Source organism: Martes martes (genome assembly GCF_963455335.1).
Source record: "Martes martes genome assembly, chromosome: 8".
Taxonomy (NCBI): domain Eukaryota; kingdom Metazoa; phylum Chordata; class Mammalia; order Carnivora; family Mustelidae; genus Martes; species Martes martes.
The window spans coordinates 65179699-65197999 of NC_137895.1; the positions used below are offsets into that span (position 1 = coordinate 65179699).

Here is an 18301-nt window from a genome sequence, read left to right on the forward strand (position 1 = left end):
CACATTTGATAAAAGGATAATAATGTTATAAAGGATATCTAATGACTACATTTTTTAACCTCTTCTAATGTGTATATGTGACTATTTTATGCTTATTGAAAGGTTGTTTACCAAGTATGAGTATATTGATTTCATTGATGCTTTAAAATTTTTTGTTGTTGTTGTTAAACACTAAGTCATAAGTAGCATTATGTATCAAGTTAAGTGTATTTAATAGAAGGAGGATGGATTTGACAGTAGAATTGTTGCTATTTGATGAAAAGAAAACACATTTTGTTTTTATTCTAGACAACCAGATGTTCCAGTATTTTATTACAGTTGTGCCAACAAAACTACATACATATAAAATTTCAGCAGACACCCATCAGTTTTCTGTGACAGAAAGGGTAAGTTGCATACAACTGATAAAGTGATTTTTTTTTTTTTTTAGCATTTAATTGTCCAGCTACAAAATAAGGTTTGAGTTGGTATCCTACCCCATTTAAAATGTATGGAAGTTTTGAAATGCATTAATAATTTATTTTAAGCCAATAAAAATGGATATTAGTATGCTTTAGAGCAAGAAAAGAGGTAGATTTTAAAAATCTGGAACATCTATATGGTTTAAACAAAATATTAAACTATGATGGTATTAATGACTTTATTCTTTATATCTTAATTTTGTAATGTTTTCTCTTGTATTGGTATAATTAGTTCTTGCCTGCTAGTGGACTCTGATTTCTGTGTTATTTAGTTTTTAATTATTGTTCCTGTCCTGGGGTATGCATGATTCTTACGTCTCAGATAGCAGACTTAGAGGGTTTGCTTTCCTAAGTTAGTGCTTTTTATTCATCTAAGAGGACAAACGTTTTGCAATCTCAGGGTGGAGTGGTCTTTTAAATAAGAGCAGAGTTTTGGAATTGGACAGTTTAACAGACTTCTCATATATTCTGGGGTCATGTTTTCTTATTATTGTTTAAGAATGGTAAATACCCAAATATTAATATCCTGAAGAGTTCCACGGTTTACAAACTTGATTTTTGAAGTGTAAACAGGATGGAATGAAATAGAGTATTTTCTTGCTGGTGAACACACTATGGTAGGTTTATGATTTTAGTTGCATTCCTTTTAAGAGAAAACTTTTTTTTTTTTAAAGATTTTATTTATTTATTTGACAGACAGAGATCACAAGTAGACAGAGAGGCAGGCAGAGAGAGAGAGGAGGAAGCAGGCTCCCTGCTGAGCAGAGTCCCCAGTGTGGGGCTCAATCCCAGGACCCTGAGATCATGACCTGAACCGAAGGCAGAAGCTTTAACCCACTGAGCCACCCAGGCACCCCAAGAAAACTTCTTTTAAAAACTAAGCCAGTAGCTTAAATTTTGATATCTTTCAAATGAGGGCATTCTCTTTTCTTCTTGTATTGTATTTCATACAGTTTAAATAAAATGAACAACAGAAAGTGAAAGTTTTCAAATCTGATAATTGAAATGACAAGAAATACAATTATTTTGTAAATTCTTCGCAAAGAATTGTTACAAAAAGTATGTCAAAATATGAGCCTGGCTTTTATGGATTTGGTCAGTGAAGATGCCATATAGTTGTAAGCTCTTGAGCTCAGTAAGTAGAACGCTTGAGTGACCTTTTTGAGAAAATAGGAAAGAATGACTCTGCTCTTTCGATTTCTGTAGAAGCTGATCACACAAAGAATACAGAATAATTTGATTGTCTCTGAAGAGCTTAGTCTAATAGGACAGTTCGTAAAGAGATTTGGAGATCCCTCTTGTACATTTGGGCTGCAGGGCTTCGTATTAACTGTGCAAGTAACCAGATGATGTGAATCCCATTTTTCTCCTTCTCCTGTCTCTCCCCTTCCTTTTAGGAACGTGTCATTAACCATGCTGCAGGCAGCCATGGAGTCTCTGGGATATTTATGAAATATGATCTCAGTTCTCTTATGGTAACAGTTACTGAGGAGCATATGCCTTTCTGGCAGTTTTTTGTAAGACTCTGTGGTATTGTTGGAGGAATCTTTTCAACAACAGGTTAAAATTCATTCCTTGTCTAATTTCTAAAAGTATTACTGAAGTTGATACTTTCCCTTAGAAGGAGGAAGAAACATATTCATTCCCATGTTTTGGTATTTAAGGAATTTTTTCTAAGATTTAATTCCAAACTTCCAAAATTACATTGATTATACATTAAACATAACTAAGTTCACTGCATTCAATGATTTTAGGGAGATTACTTAGTGAGCTAGAAAGATCCTAAAATTGAATCCAAGTTCTGCCATTTACATGGTAGTAGCCTTGTAATATAGGACACCTACCTTTCTGAAATTGTTTTTTCATCTATAAAAATGGGAATAATCATAAGTGTCTAACTTACAAGTGTGTTGTAGGATTAGATGAGAAAATGCCTAGAAATAGTAGACACTTGAATATAAATTTTCTTTTTCATGTAAGGTATTTTTAACTGTAGAATATGTAAAATCAAATCTTAACCTACTTTGAACCATGTAATATGTGCAACCAGAATGTTCAGTCCATACTGTTTTTATGATTTGGGGGTTTTTTGTCCTGAGCTTATGAGATTCTTTCAAAGATAACTTGCAGAATCATAATCATGAAAATTTGAGCATTAAGTACAATAGATAAAGAAAGGAAACTGTTCCTTCTTTATCCCCAACCCTTTTCAGTATTACATGGAGCTGTATTACTTACATACTTTGAATTTTATCTTTTAAATGAATAGGTTTTCTTATGAAAGACTTTGTTGCTACTTTCAGTTTATTTAAATTTGGGATGCTGATATTATTTTTTCAAAATGGTATTAATATAAGAAATATAAAGCACCCTTGATAAGATTGCTTTGTCAAGTTCATGAATTATGTGGCGCTGTGATTTTGAAAAGAAATCTATTTGTTATAAAATTCAACTGTTTTTAACCATGGAAATGAATAAAGCAAACTGCTTTGTTTCCTTTCTTAATCTATTCCATTATAATTAGTGGAGTTTTTTATTCTTATGTAACAATTTAGGAAATAATTTAGGAAGTAATTTCAATAAAAGCATCATTTAATTAAAAACATCAACTTATTTTTTATTGCAGGCATGTTACATGGATTTGGGAAATTTATAGTTGAAATAATTTACTGTCGTTTCAGACTTGGATCCTACAAACCTGTCAGTTCTGTAAGTGCTATAGTAGAAATGGTGCTGACCTGTAACTCATAGTACCATTGTTAAACCTAAACAGTAGCTTTTGGTGCTCAGAAAGAAATTGCCCAAAATAAAGCATTGTGTTTAGAGGGCATGTGTAAGGAATAAAACTAATGCTTTGGTCTTTTCTTCTCCCTAGGTCCCCTTTGAGGATGGCCACACAGACAACCACTTACCTCTTTTAGAGAATAATACACATTAGCACCTCCTGAGTGAAGGAGAAAAACTTTTTGCCTGAGACATAAAACCTTTTTTAATAATAAAATATTGTGCAATATATTCAAAGAAAAGAAAATATGAATGAGAAGTGGGAATCATACCTAGGGGAAAAAAAAAAAAAGAAAAACCCAAACTGAAATCCTATATATGTTGTGTCTGTTACAAATGTCCTAGAAGAAATTATGCAGCTAATCAGTGAATAAGCCTAACTGAAGTATTGCTTTGAAGATGACCCCTTCTGATATTTTCATAGAAATGGGCAGTATCGAAATCAGAGCTTGCTTCTTGGTGAAAGAGCCTGAAGTAAAGAAGTCAAACCACATCTAAAGAAAAAGGGATTATAAATGCAGATGTTTGCATCCTTCTGTTTTTAAAAGATATGTCAGAATAAAATATGTAAAACATATGGAAAACTAGTCTAGACTTTAAAAAGTTGTGGTCAGGTAATAAAGGAAAACAGGGATGGGTCCCTATGTTATAGCCATATCAATGTTAAGCCATAATGACAAGGCCATTTATCCAATAATTTGGTCTGAGGAAGGTAACTGCTTTTCTTTAAACTCTGGCTATTGGCTTTTTCTGACTGTTCAAGGCAGGGTCGTGGAAGACTAAGGTGAATTCTTATGGAGGCAGGTACATAGGTGCTATAATATGTAACAGATATCATTCACATACTGTATAGTGGGCACTTACTTATACAGGCAGAAGAAAGCACATTTTTTAAAAAGATGCTCAATTTTCTAATCTGATCCTTGTATTATTGGTATACTTTGGGAGCAGGTGGTGAGTAATACAAAGGTCCATTGCTGGTGAGGAAACTTCTCAGCTTGTAAAGTATTAAATGGAAAAATAGACTATTTTATACATGTTTGGGTGAGAGGCAACAGGGTAACTTTAAGTAGAAACATGAGGCAAATAAAGTAGAAACGTGAGGCAAATACTTCAATAAGGCAAGATCACGTCAGATCTGAGATACTATCATTGAACAGTGTCTGGTAAGCTGTAAACCTGGATTATGAGTGTCTGCATTCAGAGTGTCCTGAATGTGATTGATTTTGTTATTAGATTGTGTTGTTCTAGCTTCCTTATTATTTAAGGATTGCTTTTAAATTTCCAGATTATGAAAGACTAAAAATAATGAGGGAGATTTCACTCAGGTGCCATTAAAAACTATATCTGGAATATGTGTGCCAACATCAGTTTTCCTTTTTTAATACTTAATGATAGAGTCAACTACCAATCCCCAATAGTTGAAGTCCTTCAGAGAAATGGGGAAATAAAATTCCAGGTAAGTAGCAAGGACAAGACTAAAAGACTAGTTTTCAAATGGTGGTTTTTGGACATAGGATGTCACAGATTACAGTTTTACAAATGGATTTTTTTTTTTTTTTTAAAGATAAATGTTTTCTTGAAAGTAGTTGGTACAGATGATGTCAGTGGCGAGGAGGAGAGATACTGTTGGAACTGCTCTGAAGTAAAGCTTACGTTAAATGGCACTGCAGGAAGTAAAAGCATTATTGTTTAAAATACACACTTTACTACTAAGAGCCATTAACTTGACTGATTAACACAGGTGACATGACATGCTCTGAAAGATTTTTTTGTTCCAGAAAATTCTAAATAACGAATGCGCCTTCTGTTTTTTTGTTGTTGTTGTTGTTTTTTAGGATAGTATTTCCAGTGAAGTTAGACAAGGAACTAATAGAACATCTCTCAAAAGAAATTTTATTTAGAATTTTAGCAATTGTAGACTGAATCTTGGTTCTGTGAATCTGCTTTCCAGAAAGTTCATTCAAGTTTCAGAGTCTTGTATTTTTTTTTTAAGGGAGGTAAAACAATACTGATTTAAAATTACTTTCTTTCAGTTAGGATTTTAGCAGTTAAGTGTCTTTTAAAAGGATTTTAAAATTGTTTTGGTGCTTACATATGATTTTTAATTGTTCCCATGTTTTCCAAATACCTTATTAAAATTTTAATGTAACCTGTCCCATTAAAGCTGACTATAAAAGCAATTTCTTTAAAGCAAAATCTTGCTTTGCCATTGATTTACACTTTAATAGTTAAGAAAACTTGCTACCTGACTCTGCTCAAATAGTAAAAGTCAGGTTTTTGGCCATCAAAGTAGTAAGATTCTGATCAGCCTTCTGGATGGTGAATGATGAAATATGCCTGCATATTGGGATTTGTTAGGAGTTTTTGACCTCACCAAGTGTTTCTTTTCCATTGCAGAGAATACTGTGCTGACCTACTTCTTATGGAGCTTTGGCTTGTGCTTGGGGGAGGGTGTCCTCAGTAGGGTACCCAACTTTATTACTCAATCCTTTTTCTTTATTCATAATATTTATATATTCCAGCCTAAATATTTTAAAAGTTGAGATTTCAGCTTATATGAAATAGGTTTTTAAAAAACGTTGTTTTATATACTTTGGTCTAGAAAAAGAGATGAAATATTTAGGTGAATAATTCTCTGCTGTGGTATTTGTACAGTACAGGCGACCTCTTGGGAAAAGCTTAATGCAGTATTAGAATTATAAAATTACTCTTAATTCTCAATTTAGATGATTAATATCACATTTTTCTCACATGTTTTATGATAGCACTGAATTTTCATAGAAAAATTACTAATGCAAGCAAAGTTTGCAATCTTTAAACCTAACTTTGGAATTCATAAAGGAATGATTTAAGGTCTAATTTTTTAATGGTATCTGTAGGGATATTTTAGGCATCCTTTTTATGTTCTGGGTTAGTAATTCAGGTACCAGAAAGGAAATTTTTTTTGCATCTTGTCTGCTTCAAAATTTAAAACTTTGAATCTTGAACTCAAGTTCAAGAGGCGTATTTTCATTGTTTAAAAATACTTAAACCTGAGCCAGATGACCTTTAAAATTTCATCATGCCCTTTAACAGTGCTTAAGTCCCTCCACTTCTGTTCGGAGCTCTGTTGCAAACCTTCTGCAAGCCAAAGTGAGCCACCCTTTGTCAGTACTATCCAGACTGGATCACCATGTATTCACTACATTATGGTATGATGCCTGGATTAATGTCCCAGTATTTCCTTATTGTAGTTTTTCCCCACTTTTGAAATATTTGTTAGTGATAAAATCACCTTGCGTTGTTGTAACAGTAGGGAACAAACTGTCTTGGATTTTTTTGGTTTTCTTTTTTTTTTTTTAAGAGAAAAGAGGATACACAATTTTAGAGTCTCAATCCTTAACAATTGGACTCTAAGTAAAATGACAAATATAAATTTCTTTATCCTCTTAACTATCGTGTACCCCCAAATAAGACTCAGTCCCTCATATATAAGCTTCTTTTTTCCTCATAGGAAAACTGTGGCAGTCTTTAAATATCACTCTGCTATATTTGCTTTTGCTCCAGATAGAGCCAAATTACTGTATGAGATTGGATTTCTTTTGTATTTTCATATTAAAAAGTGAATGAGTGATTCTAAATCAGCTGTTTGAATGAGATGTTAACTGAGGTGATGGGTTGGATTAGTATAAAGTTAGTAAGTTATCTTAAATGTTTTTTCTGAGTTGTATGCCAATCTGCTTCAACTTTTTCTGGTATTAATTGCTTTAGGTGGTGACTGTTTTTAACTCTGAAATAGTCATTACTGTATCAGGTATGTTGTGGGTAAAGAATATAGGGATTACCAAAACTTCTTTTTAAACATAGATACCTTTTCTTTGCACTTTTCCTCTTTTCCCCAAAAGTAGAAGGTTCTTCTCATTACATTGTAATTGTATGTATTAGGCATTCAAATAATTGTTAATTGGTCTTGATAGAAAATAATTAGGGATTTTCTTTCATACTGATACCTATTTTTACTGCTTAATCATCACAGAACTTTATTTGTGTCGTTTCTTTAATGCCACAGATAAAACATGCTTCAGCGTGTAAATGTAACACTGTTAATGGTATCAGAAAATGTTTAAGCATTAGTATCTGTGTGTTAAAATTTATACTCATCTGGTAGTTTCTTTGGAAAATTCTATCTTTTTTCCTCAGGGGAGGGAGGAAGGAAATCTGTAGTAGTCAGCAGTTAAAGATACAACATTAGAAGAGGAAAACATTTTTTTAATTCAAACTTTCATTTAATCAAAAGTCAAAATGAATACTTGATCAGTGGAATTTATGGAATTGGTGAAACAATCAAAAGATAGTAAATTCTTAGAATAATTATGTTTTATCCCATCTCATTGAATTATAACTTGATTTCTCTTTATCATATCTATAGTTTGTATCTCAATCAGTGTAGCTCAGAAGTATCATCTAGACCTCTCAAAGATCACCAAGTGCTTTGTTTCAGAGCTGGGTTGTGTGCCCTGGAAAGGAGTTCCCAGACCTTTAGATGAGATTTGAAAAGATACTGCCCAAAAGAGTTCCCCCCCCAAATGCCCTTTTTGGTGTTCAGAAAAATCGCAGGTAATACTGGACTAGAAGCTGCCCTTCAAGCCTTATGCACTACAACTACGTGCATGTGCTTTCTGAGTATTACCAATTAATCTGGAAAGTGAGTATACATATGACTGCTTTCCTTGCCAGTTTATGCTCGTGTAATTTTCTAGTGGTTGTGGTTTTTTATTTGAATAATATTCCATATTTTTAACATGAAATGCTGCAATCCAACATAAACTGATTTCTTAAATGCAAGGAAAGTCAGGATAACAGTTATATTATTAATACAGGGATTTGAGAATAAATAGTTTTTACTAATTCATTGGTATTATACATAAAATATTTTTAAATAAAACAACACTTACTCTCTAAAGTGACAGTCTGTTAGTGAAGTCTCTTCTGCTGTACATTGCACAGTTAGCATTGTGTAAATGGAATGATCAAGATACTAGCAAGTCCTGGTGGTCACAGAAGGGTAATCTTCCCCACTTCCCAGAAAAAGACTTAAAACTAACATTTACATTTATATTTAAAATTTTGCCTTCCTCACTGGCGAAGATCAGGGGACTGAATTTTTGTGTGTGTCGTTTTTTTTTTTTTTTAAGATTCTAGCCTAGGACCTTCCATCAGTCACTCTCACTCTGAGGGCTGAGCAAAATAAACAAATATAAGGGGTTTGGTGACTTCATTGAACAAAAAGGAAACTCCTGAGAGAAGGTTATCAGGAAAATGGGTGACTCAAAAGATTTAGAAATAAAAGTTGTCAGGTTCGAATTATGAGAACTAATTTTACTTACAAGCATAATCGGTACCAATGCAACTATGCTTGAGCTCTCCTTCTATACATAATTATTTACACCTAATTTTTTGTTTGTTTTGTTTTGTTTTTTAGATTTCAGAAATAGTTGAGGGAAGTGCTAGATGTGAATCCACTTTTCCAATTCTCCCAGCCTTCAACAGGTCTTCATGGTATAACAGAAAAAGGACACTGAGATTTCAGTAGAGAATTATCTCTTTTACAGTATTTCTGAGGATGCAAAGATCATTCTTCCTCAACTTAATCTTGACTTTAAACCTTTATACTGGCTACCCCAGAATGATTCCAATGTTAGAACTGCCTTTCTTTAGCATATTTCAGCTTACATCATGTGTTCTTTCACGTTCATTGAGTCAAAAATTAGTCCTCTGAAGAGAAAAAAAACCTAAATATGGACAGATAAATGTACTTTGGTGTTTTATATTCAAGGGCACAGAATGGAGTATTAGGAAGCAATCTGGAAATAATTTTTCCTAAGATATGTATGATTATAGGCTAGGATATGACTTTCCTTCTCTCATTGAAATAAAATATATAGGTAAGAAACAGAGATGAAGACATGACAACACTTTGACAGGTAATGAGCTTGGGCATATTCTTTGTTACTTCCTATTCTTGAGAACCACAGTTTGCTGTTTTAGAGGTATCCAAAAGGTTCCAGATAAAAGGAGCTTGCCGAATGTTCTTACACCTTAAGCGTGCTGGGTGCCCTAAAGTAGGAGAGGAATTTATAACAGAAGCTCACAATGAAGAACCAGACATTCCGAGCCATCTGAGATCTTGCAATGAGAAGGCGCCATGCGATGAGGAAGAGGGCAGTGTTAAAGAGGTAGTGAATATTTCGGAGCCTGGGGGACAGACATACAGAACCAAAGTTAAAACAGCACCAAAGACCCAAATGTGTTATCTGAAGCCCAAGTGTATTGTTTCTGGTTGTGACCAGCAAATTGTTAGGTGCCCACAGGTATGTGGCATGACGTTATGACCTTTTGATTTTTATAGCTCTTATTCCACAACATGCCTTCTGAATAATCAGATTTCCATAGTATTCCCCTGACTAGTTTCTTTCCCATACCTCTCCCTACTTGAACCAATCTTCCAAACATGATTAACATAATCTTTCTTAAATATACTTTGATCATATCACAAATCTTCACTGGTTCTTGTTCAGTAGAAGGTAAGTTCTAAAGTTCTCAGCCTGCTTCAAGGTTCCTCTGTTTGCAATTTACTTTTCCAAGCTTATAATCTCTGCATTAAAAGCCCTTTGCTTCTACGAGAATTATCAGACTGTTCTGGTTCTTTGTCCCTTGTGGAATAAGGACTGAAAGGAATTTAAGGCAGTTTAAGGACTTCAAGAATGGTTGAGTGATTTGCTCATGTTAAAGAGCACAGTCAAGTTACCTGCTTGTTGGTATTCTTTATATCACATTATGACAGGATGTGGTAGAAGAAACAGAGAAACTTGGATTCAAATCTGGTTCCTCTACTTCCCATGTCTTACATGGACAAGTTACTTAACCTTCTTTGAGTCTAAATAGTTGATTAAAAAAAAGAAAAATGGGATAACAACATCTCCCTCATACAGGGGTGGTGATATCTAGCTGAAACAGTGTATTACAAGGGGAGAATATACAAGGAAGGACCTTTAATGTAGTAAATTCTCGGGAAATGTTAATTCCTCCCCTCCCCTGCTCAAATTTCATGTCTGGTATAAAATCAGGTATTTGTGGTAAGTGCTTAATAAATCTTAACTGACTGATTATGCTTACCTTTTCAAATGTTGTTTTGCTTCTGGGATCCCAGCCATATCCTCTTTCAGTAAGTACTTCTTAACTCCTAAAACATAATTTTCAATGTATTCCAACCAGTTCAACTGGCGCACATCAAAGTTGAATACCTGAAAGGCAAGATGAGATTATAGGTTGCCAGATTTTCACTGCTGGAGACAATCACCTTGTCTTTTTTGATGAAGTTTCTTTTACATAAATGAGTGACGTTCAGTTTGAAAGACTTAGGTTGGACCCCTCCAAAGGAGATTATTTGAGCTGTTACTTCAAAGGCACTGACTATATGGGTTACCATTTGCACAAATATTTAACTTTTGGGAAGTCTTGTGAGGGAAATTTAAAGGAACTGGCATTAATCTGGTGAAAGCTAATTTCATTTCAAGTAAATGGAGGTTAATTATTTTTAAAAGTGTTGGAATAACTTTGGTTAGGGAACAAAACAAATAGTGCTTTTCTTTCTCATTCTTGAATTTTGGTGGTGGTCCCTTGGCCTACCATCCTTTCCTACTTCATTTTGCAGATTAAGGTAAACTGTGGATAAGCAAAGCCTTAAGGAAAAGTTTAGCAGAATTTATATTCTGTATTTGTTTTAGAGATGTTATCCACTATGTGTGCTGTTAAGTGAAGCCCTTCAAAAACATTTAGAGCTAAGTGGTATGAGTGAAGTGCTTGCTTCTCTTGGAACACTAGTGCATTTCCTCCTCTTGGACACAGAATGCCATGGAACTATATTTTTCCCTTTCACTTTGCCACCAGAAGGTTCAGAAACAAAGTCCCTGCTTAACTGCACTGACTTGGATAAGATCTCGTAGACTACACATGGATGGACGTTCTATTTTTCCTATCTTTGAGTTCGTGTTCTAAAATTTTCCCAGTTTGACATTTTATTTCTATTTTGTTCTTTAATTATATATGCTTATTGCAAGTTATCCCAAATCTTTGTGAAATAATATGGAGTATTAACAAATAGATGAGATTAACAAGTTCGAGAGAACTTCATAGACTTGTCTATCAGCTGAAATGCTTTCTAAAGGTAATTTTTTAAATTACTTTGGATATGTTTGTTTTTTTTATTACTTTGGATATGTTTGTTTTCAATAGTAGCACTAAATATAACTTATTCACCTGTATAAATAGAGGCTTTTATTTTACACTATTTCACATTCCTAAGTTAGATTTCAATGAAGCCCTAAAGCTTGGAATCTTCATCCCATAGGGTGAGTCAAACTCAATTCTTAGCCCGAGTTTGGCAATTATATCCAATTATTCAGGACTATTACCTTTGCTAAGATATTTTGAAAGCATATGTTAAATCCATAGCAGATTTGTTTTTTTCCACAAAATTTTTGGTTATTTTAGGTTAAAATAGTAATATGTCAAAAAATGGAACTCAAAGCTTATTACCTTTAGAATTATTTAGATGGATATATCCCATAGAGAGAATGCAATAAAAATAAGCATACCTAAAACTTGAAGCTAATTTTAAACATAATTTATGGTAGCTTTTTAAAAAATAAGCTAATTTGATCATTAGCTCTACATTTCAAACACGTGCTTAGAATAATCTTTGTCTATACAAGGTACGTAAACGTTTCTGAAAATAGCTCTATTTCATGTCAGGTTTAGAGAGGGTCAGCAATTATTTCAGTTAAAACATCCCTCTAAATCTCACCTGGTGTATTTACTGTAACACAGTGTTTGATTTGCAAGTAACCCTTAGGTTCCACAACCCAAAGTAATTCTAGAGCTTGGATTTGAATCATGTTACATGAGGCTGGAATGTAGGAGTAAATCCCTTAGCTGGCAAGTGAGGTGAGCTGTGGCCTTCTAATGTTTCTCTCTCAGTGTGACGGTCTCTTCTACATGCTGCCAAGTACTAGGTAACTCAAGAAATGCTTTTTTCGGGGCACCTGGTGGGATCAGTCAGTTAAGTGACTGCCTTTGGCTCAGGTCATGATCTCAGGGTCCTGGGATTGATCCCATGTTGGGCTCCCTGCTCATTAGGGACTCTGCTTCTCCTTCTCCCTCTGCTATTCCTCCTGCTTGTGCTTTCTCTCTCAAATGAATAAATAAAATCTTTTAAAAATGCTTTTTTCTTAAAAAAAATAGATAATGTCAATCAAGAGTGAAAACTTTAAAGTTTAATTGAAAACTAGGGCTTTGCTCAGAGAACACATGACTTCTTGAGAAGAAAAATGCTAGGAACATGTACAAAGTATGAAAGATTTCTATGTGAATTTCAGAATATGGAAAGATCTCAGGACTTAATGTCTGCAACTGCCAAGAAGCTAATGTAAAGAAAGAAATGGCACTGACGCTAAGCAATTAGAGTGAAGGCATGTCTTGAGAGATGCTTGAATTGTTGAAGACAGGTCATTAGAGGGAGAGAGAGGCTGTCTGGGTGTCAGTGTGCTAGAAGGAAGGAGAGAGGTCTTAGTGGGATGCACATGTGAGGAGGGTTTAGCTTTAAAAAAGAAAGAACTGTAGCTTTGGAGATGCAGAACGATTGTGATTTAACAAGAATGGATACATTTATGAGTAGTAAAATTATGATTTTTTTTTTTCATTGAAGTCCTATGTTGTGAGATTAGGGAAAATACAGAGGTTTGTTGAAAACAGCCTCCAAAGGCAAACAAGGATTGAAGCAAAGTATGTGAAATGTGACTGCAGGATAGCAGTGAGGATCTAACCAGTCAAGAATCCAGGTCTCTTATCTACATTAACTTATATCCTGCAGTTATGCCAATAGCATGGATTGGTTTTCTTAGCCAAAAAAAAAAAAAAAAAAAAAGATTCTGTGTATATAACTAAAACTTCCTTCGTCAGATTTCCAGGTCAAATAATTCTAAGTTGCAAATGAGCAAGATTTTCCCGTTGGTTGTCAGCACTCCACTTACTCTCTGGTCTTCAGGACTCAGCTCAGACATCAGCATTTCCGTATTGTATGTGCTCCATTCCCAACTCCGGTTGACAAAATACTCCAGCATGGAAACTGTTCTTAAAAGCCGATTCATGACCTTTGTCATCCTGGGGTAAAGAGATATCAGCAAATACCAGCACACCACTGCTGGCTGCTTTCCTGTTACTACTTTATAGGATGTGCGACAAATTACTTTTCAGAAACTATAAAAAAATTTCCCTCTTTCCCCCACTTCCTCATTAAAACACGTATTCTTTTTTCTCTGTCCACGTTAACTATTGAATGAAGGAATATTGAATCTAAGGGAGTTTGTTTAGTCATTTTACTACCATCAAACTCCTCCTCTTCCTCTTTTCTACTACCTTCTCTTTCTCAAGAGTAGCAAATGTTTTCGGGCACCAGGGTGGCTCAGTTGGTTAAGTGACTGCCTTCAGCTCAGGTCATGATCCTGGAATCCTGGGATCGAATCCCACATCGGGCTCTCTGCTCAGCAGGGAGTCTGCTTCTCCCTCTGACCCTCTCCCCTCTTGTGCTCACTCTCCCTCTCTCTCAAGTAAATAAATAAAATCTTTTTTTTTTAAAAAAACTAGCAAACATTTTAAAAGTGCAGCCTGATAGCAGAAAAGAACTTACTAGGTGATAACCCCCCTGTCTGGCACTGTGCTGATGCTTCAAAAAATTATTGTCTCACCTAGTTCTCATAGCATCTCTGCTAGGTAGCTATGTATCTACATTTTATGAATGGGCAAAGTGAGCTTAAGATAGATTAAGTGGCCATGGTAATACAAGCATCAAAAGGAAAATTCCAACCCAGTTTTGACCGACCTAAAAAAGCCTCTGCTTTTGTAATCTCACCACTCTTATGTCCCATTTCTTACGATGGCTGGCATCTTCCCGCACTGTGGTCAGGACAGGGACCAGCTCTGCTGTGTGAACTTGCCAAATTTACAACAATTTATGGAAAACTTTCATATTTGATGCCCTGATTTGATCCTCACAGGTAGTAAAGATCTGTACTCTTCATCTTATAGAAGGATTAACAGGTTCAAGGTCACACAGCAAATGCAGCAACCTACATCTTCTGGCTACAAATCACTTTAGCCTACAGAACATTTACCTTAGGCCAGGTTAGCAGTAGTGATTACTGTAGTTGACCCAATAATGACTTGTGATGCTGTTTTGGGAATTTGGTCTTATTTCTGCTCAAATCCTAATGCCCATTTACCTAATGTCTTCTGTGGGACTTCTCTCATTGTATCATGGGAAATTCCTAGGCAGAAGGTATACTCATTATTCCCTGATACAAGCATCATAAAAGAGTTCCATTTGGCTATTATCATCTTACATTTTTGCTATCGACAATATATATCCCTCCCTTCTCTCCAAATTCACATATTTAGACCTATTCTCACCAATGTGATAGTATATGGAGAAGACTTTGGGAGGTGATTAGCGCCCTTTATAAAAGAAACCCCAGGGGCGCCTGGGTGGCTCAGCGGGTTAAGCCTCTGCCTTAGGCTCAGGTCATGATCCCAGGGTCCTGGGATTGAGCCCCACATCGGGCTCTCTGCTCAGCAGGGAGACTGCTTCCCCCCTCTCTCTCTGCCTGCTTGTGATCTCCATCTGTCAAATAAATAAATAAAATCTTAAAAAAACAAACAAAAAAAACCCACACCAAACCAACCCAGAAATCTCTCAGCCTTTCCAGCATGTGAGGACACAGATGGCTGTCTAGGAACAGGGAAGCAGGTCTTTAGCAGATCCTGAATCTACCAGCACTGTGATCTTAGACTGCCCAGTCTCTGCAACTATGAGAAATCAGCTTCTGTTGTTTATAACCCACCCAATCTATGATAGTCTGTTATAGCAGCCCAAATGGATAATGGCAATCTTTTCCCCTTCTACAACTCTGTCGTCATTGATGTGATTTCAATAAATTTAATTTTTAGAAATAGGCATTGTAGAATGATATCCTACGTACAGGAATATATCAGCATAATAGTATTTTTTCTTAGAATATATTTATGACTTTCAGGTACAGAAGGTATTCTTAACACGCAAAATGTAAAAGCCATAAAGGACTCTTTTCCTTTATTCATTTTATCACATAAAAATCTGAAACTATTTTTTAATATTTTTTATCTTCTTTTTTTTTTTTTTTTTTTTGTTATAATGAGAGAGAGCATGCATAAGCAGGGAGAATGGCAGGCAGAGACAGAAGTAGGCCCTGCTGAGCAAGGAGCCTGACATGGGACTCGATCCCAGGACTCTGGGATCATGGCCTGAGATGAAGACAGATGCTTAACCTATTGTGCCACCCAGTCATCCTAAAACTTTAGTAATAACAGTGATTACTATATTATATGCCCTATTATATAAAACCTCATAAAATAGGTATGATTACTATCCTTTTTTACAGGTGAGGCAGTTAGGTATTACAGACAGTAATTTAGGGCTCACATGGCCCTTGACTTGGTGAAGCCAGGATTTAAATGTGTAAGTCAGACTCTAAACTCCATGCTCTTAAGACCTACATTGTATGTAGTCCTCTTGTATTAGAAAAAGATTCATTCATAAAGCTATGAGATAAGAAATTGAGTTGGAGAAAATACATTAAATATATATTTATGCACATAAATGAGTTTCTACAAATATGGTCAATCCAATGGAAAAATAGGCGAGAAGCAGAGGCAGACAACTCACAGAGGAGAAACCTTGAATGTCCAATGAAAAAATGAAAGCCCAGCCCCTCCAGCAATTGGGAAGGCAAATCAAAGTGACAAAGAGATGCCATTCATTGCCATTAGTCTGACAATTCAAAAGACTTTTTTTTTTTTTTTTTTGGTCAACTACTGATGAGGGTAATTAAAAACTTATTTTAACCCTTCTGTGCTGATGTAAATTGACAGAGGCTTCCTTTAGGGCAACCTAGGTAGTAACAAAATCCAGATAGCCTCCACCCCAGACCCAGTGGTACATTCTAAAAAAAGGCAGCTGCACTGATATTCATTACCCCACCATAATAGGAAAAAACACTAGGCAGAAGGACTTAGATTTTCAAGGAACATTAGTGGAAAAAAGTTGGAAAATATGTAGGCTTGATTTACACACACACAGCTCAAAGCAAAACTACATATATGTCTATATATGGTTGTAAATGCATAGAAGATTACACACAAACGTACTTGGGAAGGGAAAGAGTCTAAAAGGATTCTAGCATTTTTTGCATTGATTTCTAGCATTTTTGCCATAAAAATTTTTATTGGCTCCCTTTCACCTTTTTCCTTTTCTACCTGCAGAACTTTGCTCTTTATCCAGGTCTTCTTCCAACCCTGATAAATTTTAAAGTCTTCCACGTTTCTGCCTATAATGTTTGGTATTCCTTCTTTTCCCACCTTAATTTAATAAGCCCCATACAAATATTTACAGTGTCTCCTTTTCACCTTGCTCAAGAAGAACCTGATGATTACTGAGTTATGAGCTCTAAATAAGGTCTCTGAAAATCTGGTTAAATGTAACATTGCCTAAGCTTTAGCCATTTGCACTACTAATAAGGATGGAAATTAAACATGCCAAGAGACTGCCTCCTATAAAGAGACTAGCATGGAAAGCAATGCTATTCATGCTTCCCACGCTTGCTCGCAGGGATTGCGTTTGGTAATTATAATAATGATGGCTCTTCAGACAAATACAAAATTCAAGGGAGACAGAAAGAAAGGGCAAGATCCTAAGTCTCACAGCTAGATGGCGACAGAGCGGCCTCAGCGACAGCACCTTTCATTCTACCTTGTTCCCTTTAATTTCTTTACTTGCCTCTAGATGGCAGTAACTCTAGTTCAGGTTTCTCCAGATCTCTCCTCTTTTCCACTCCTACACTACTTTAAATTCTTCCCTTAGCTTCTATTTCCTATTTGTAAAATTGGTGTTAGGAGTACATCCTCTTGATTGTTGTGCGAATGAAAATGAGATCATCCCACGTTATCGTGTGTGTGTGTGTATGTGTGTGTTACCATCATTGCACAATTTTAAGATTACCTAACAGTTTAGAAAACCCCAGACTTACAGTCTCATTTGCTTTGCTTTTTGGATGAATACTTGCTGAATTGACCAAACAAGTTTCTCAACATTTACCTTCCTTTATTATGATAGAGGATTTTTAAGGTAGGGGTCCCTTTGGGACTTCTCATTACTACTGCTTCAGTTGGCCCTAAATTTATTCAAGATTTAGTTGTCACCTTCAACCCCCAGATGAAAGGAGGGCTGTACTCTGGGGCCTCAATCTTCCATGCAACAACACTCTTAAAGCCACTGACTTGGCTTCTCACCTGGGCTTCCTTCCTGTGAGCCGCAGATAGAAGTCATAGATGATGGCAGGGGCCCGGTGGCTGACAGCATTCCAGTACTGGCTTGTGATGAGGTTGGTTGTGAAGTCGGCATTTGGCCTCCTAAAAGCTCTCTCAAATGGGGCTTTTTCAAAGGTTGCCAAGACTTGAAATCCTGGGGAAGAAAATAGAGTACTAAGTCTAGAAGCATATAAGCCCACTGTAGTGGAGGGCATTTGCAATGGGTCAAAATGATAAAGACTTCTGATTGCTGTGTAGAGTCTAGAATCAATCTCTGAGAACAATATTAAGATATTTATGTGAGGCAAGAGGTCACCTACAAAATCAAATAACGAGAATGGGTTACAAAGTGGGTCCTTTTCCTGAAACCTTTATCTAAAACAAATTCTTCAGGGAAATAGTTTCAATCAATACAGTGAAGTATTGTTCAGAAAAACATAAATCCATCATTTGATTCCCAGGTTATCTAGTCTATTCTGAAAGCCCCAAGGCAGAGCCAGAAGGCCTTATTTCCTAGGTAGGATCATTGGTTGTAGAACCATCAGGAAAGTTTCTGCATATTTTACTTAAACTTTTAAAAGGGTTAACGTTTCATAAATGTTTAAGTGAAAAAGAGC

At 35.5% G+C, this 18301-nt stretch overlaps 2 protein-coding genes across 4 annotated transcripts in view; one reads left to right on the top strand and one right to left on the bottom strand.

Moving 5' to 3' along the window:
- The window catches only part of ERGIC2 (ERGIC and golgi 2), a 38086-nt gene extending 32642 nt beyond the window's left edge, over positions 1-5444 (top strand). The window contains exons 11-14 of one of the 2 annotated variants that reach the window (XR_013967244.1): positions 289-386; positions 1859-1936; positions 3088-3170; positions 3337-3814. Coding sequence is in view for 1 of the 2 variants with exons in the window: in XM_080810792.1 (XP_080666918.1) it covers positions 289-386; positions 1859-2021; positions 3088-3170; positions 3337-3399 (407 nt within the window). In the remaining variant the exon portion in view is untranslated. Of the gene's footprint in view, positions 1-288; positions 387-1858; positions 2022-3087; positions 3171-3336 lie in introns of both variants that reach the window. The other variant, XM_080810792.1, reaches the window with a different exon arrangement.
- Positions 5445-7477: 2033 nt separating this feature from the next.
- FAR2 (fatty acyl-CoA reductase 2) overlaps positions 7478-18301 on the bottom strand; it is a 135225-nt gene continuing 124401 nt past the window's right edge. For both annotated transcript variants that reach the window (XM_080810790.1, XM_080810789.1), the window contains exons 9-12: positions 17667-17838; positions 13319-13448; positions 10404-10531; positions 7478-9482 (exon numbers count right to left, since the gene is read on the bottom strand). In XM_080810790.1, coding sequence (XP_080666916.1) covers positions 9320-9482; positions 10404-10531; positions 13319-13448; positions 17667-17838 — 593 coding nt within the window. In that variant the 3' untranslated portion in view covers positions 7478-9319. The remainder of the gene's footprint in view (positions 9483-10403; positions 10532-13318; positions 13449-17666; positions 17839-18301) is intronic.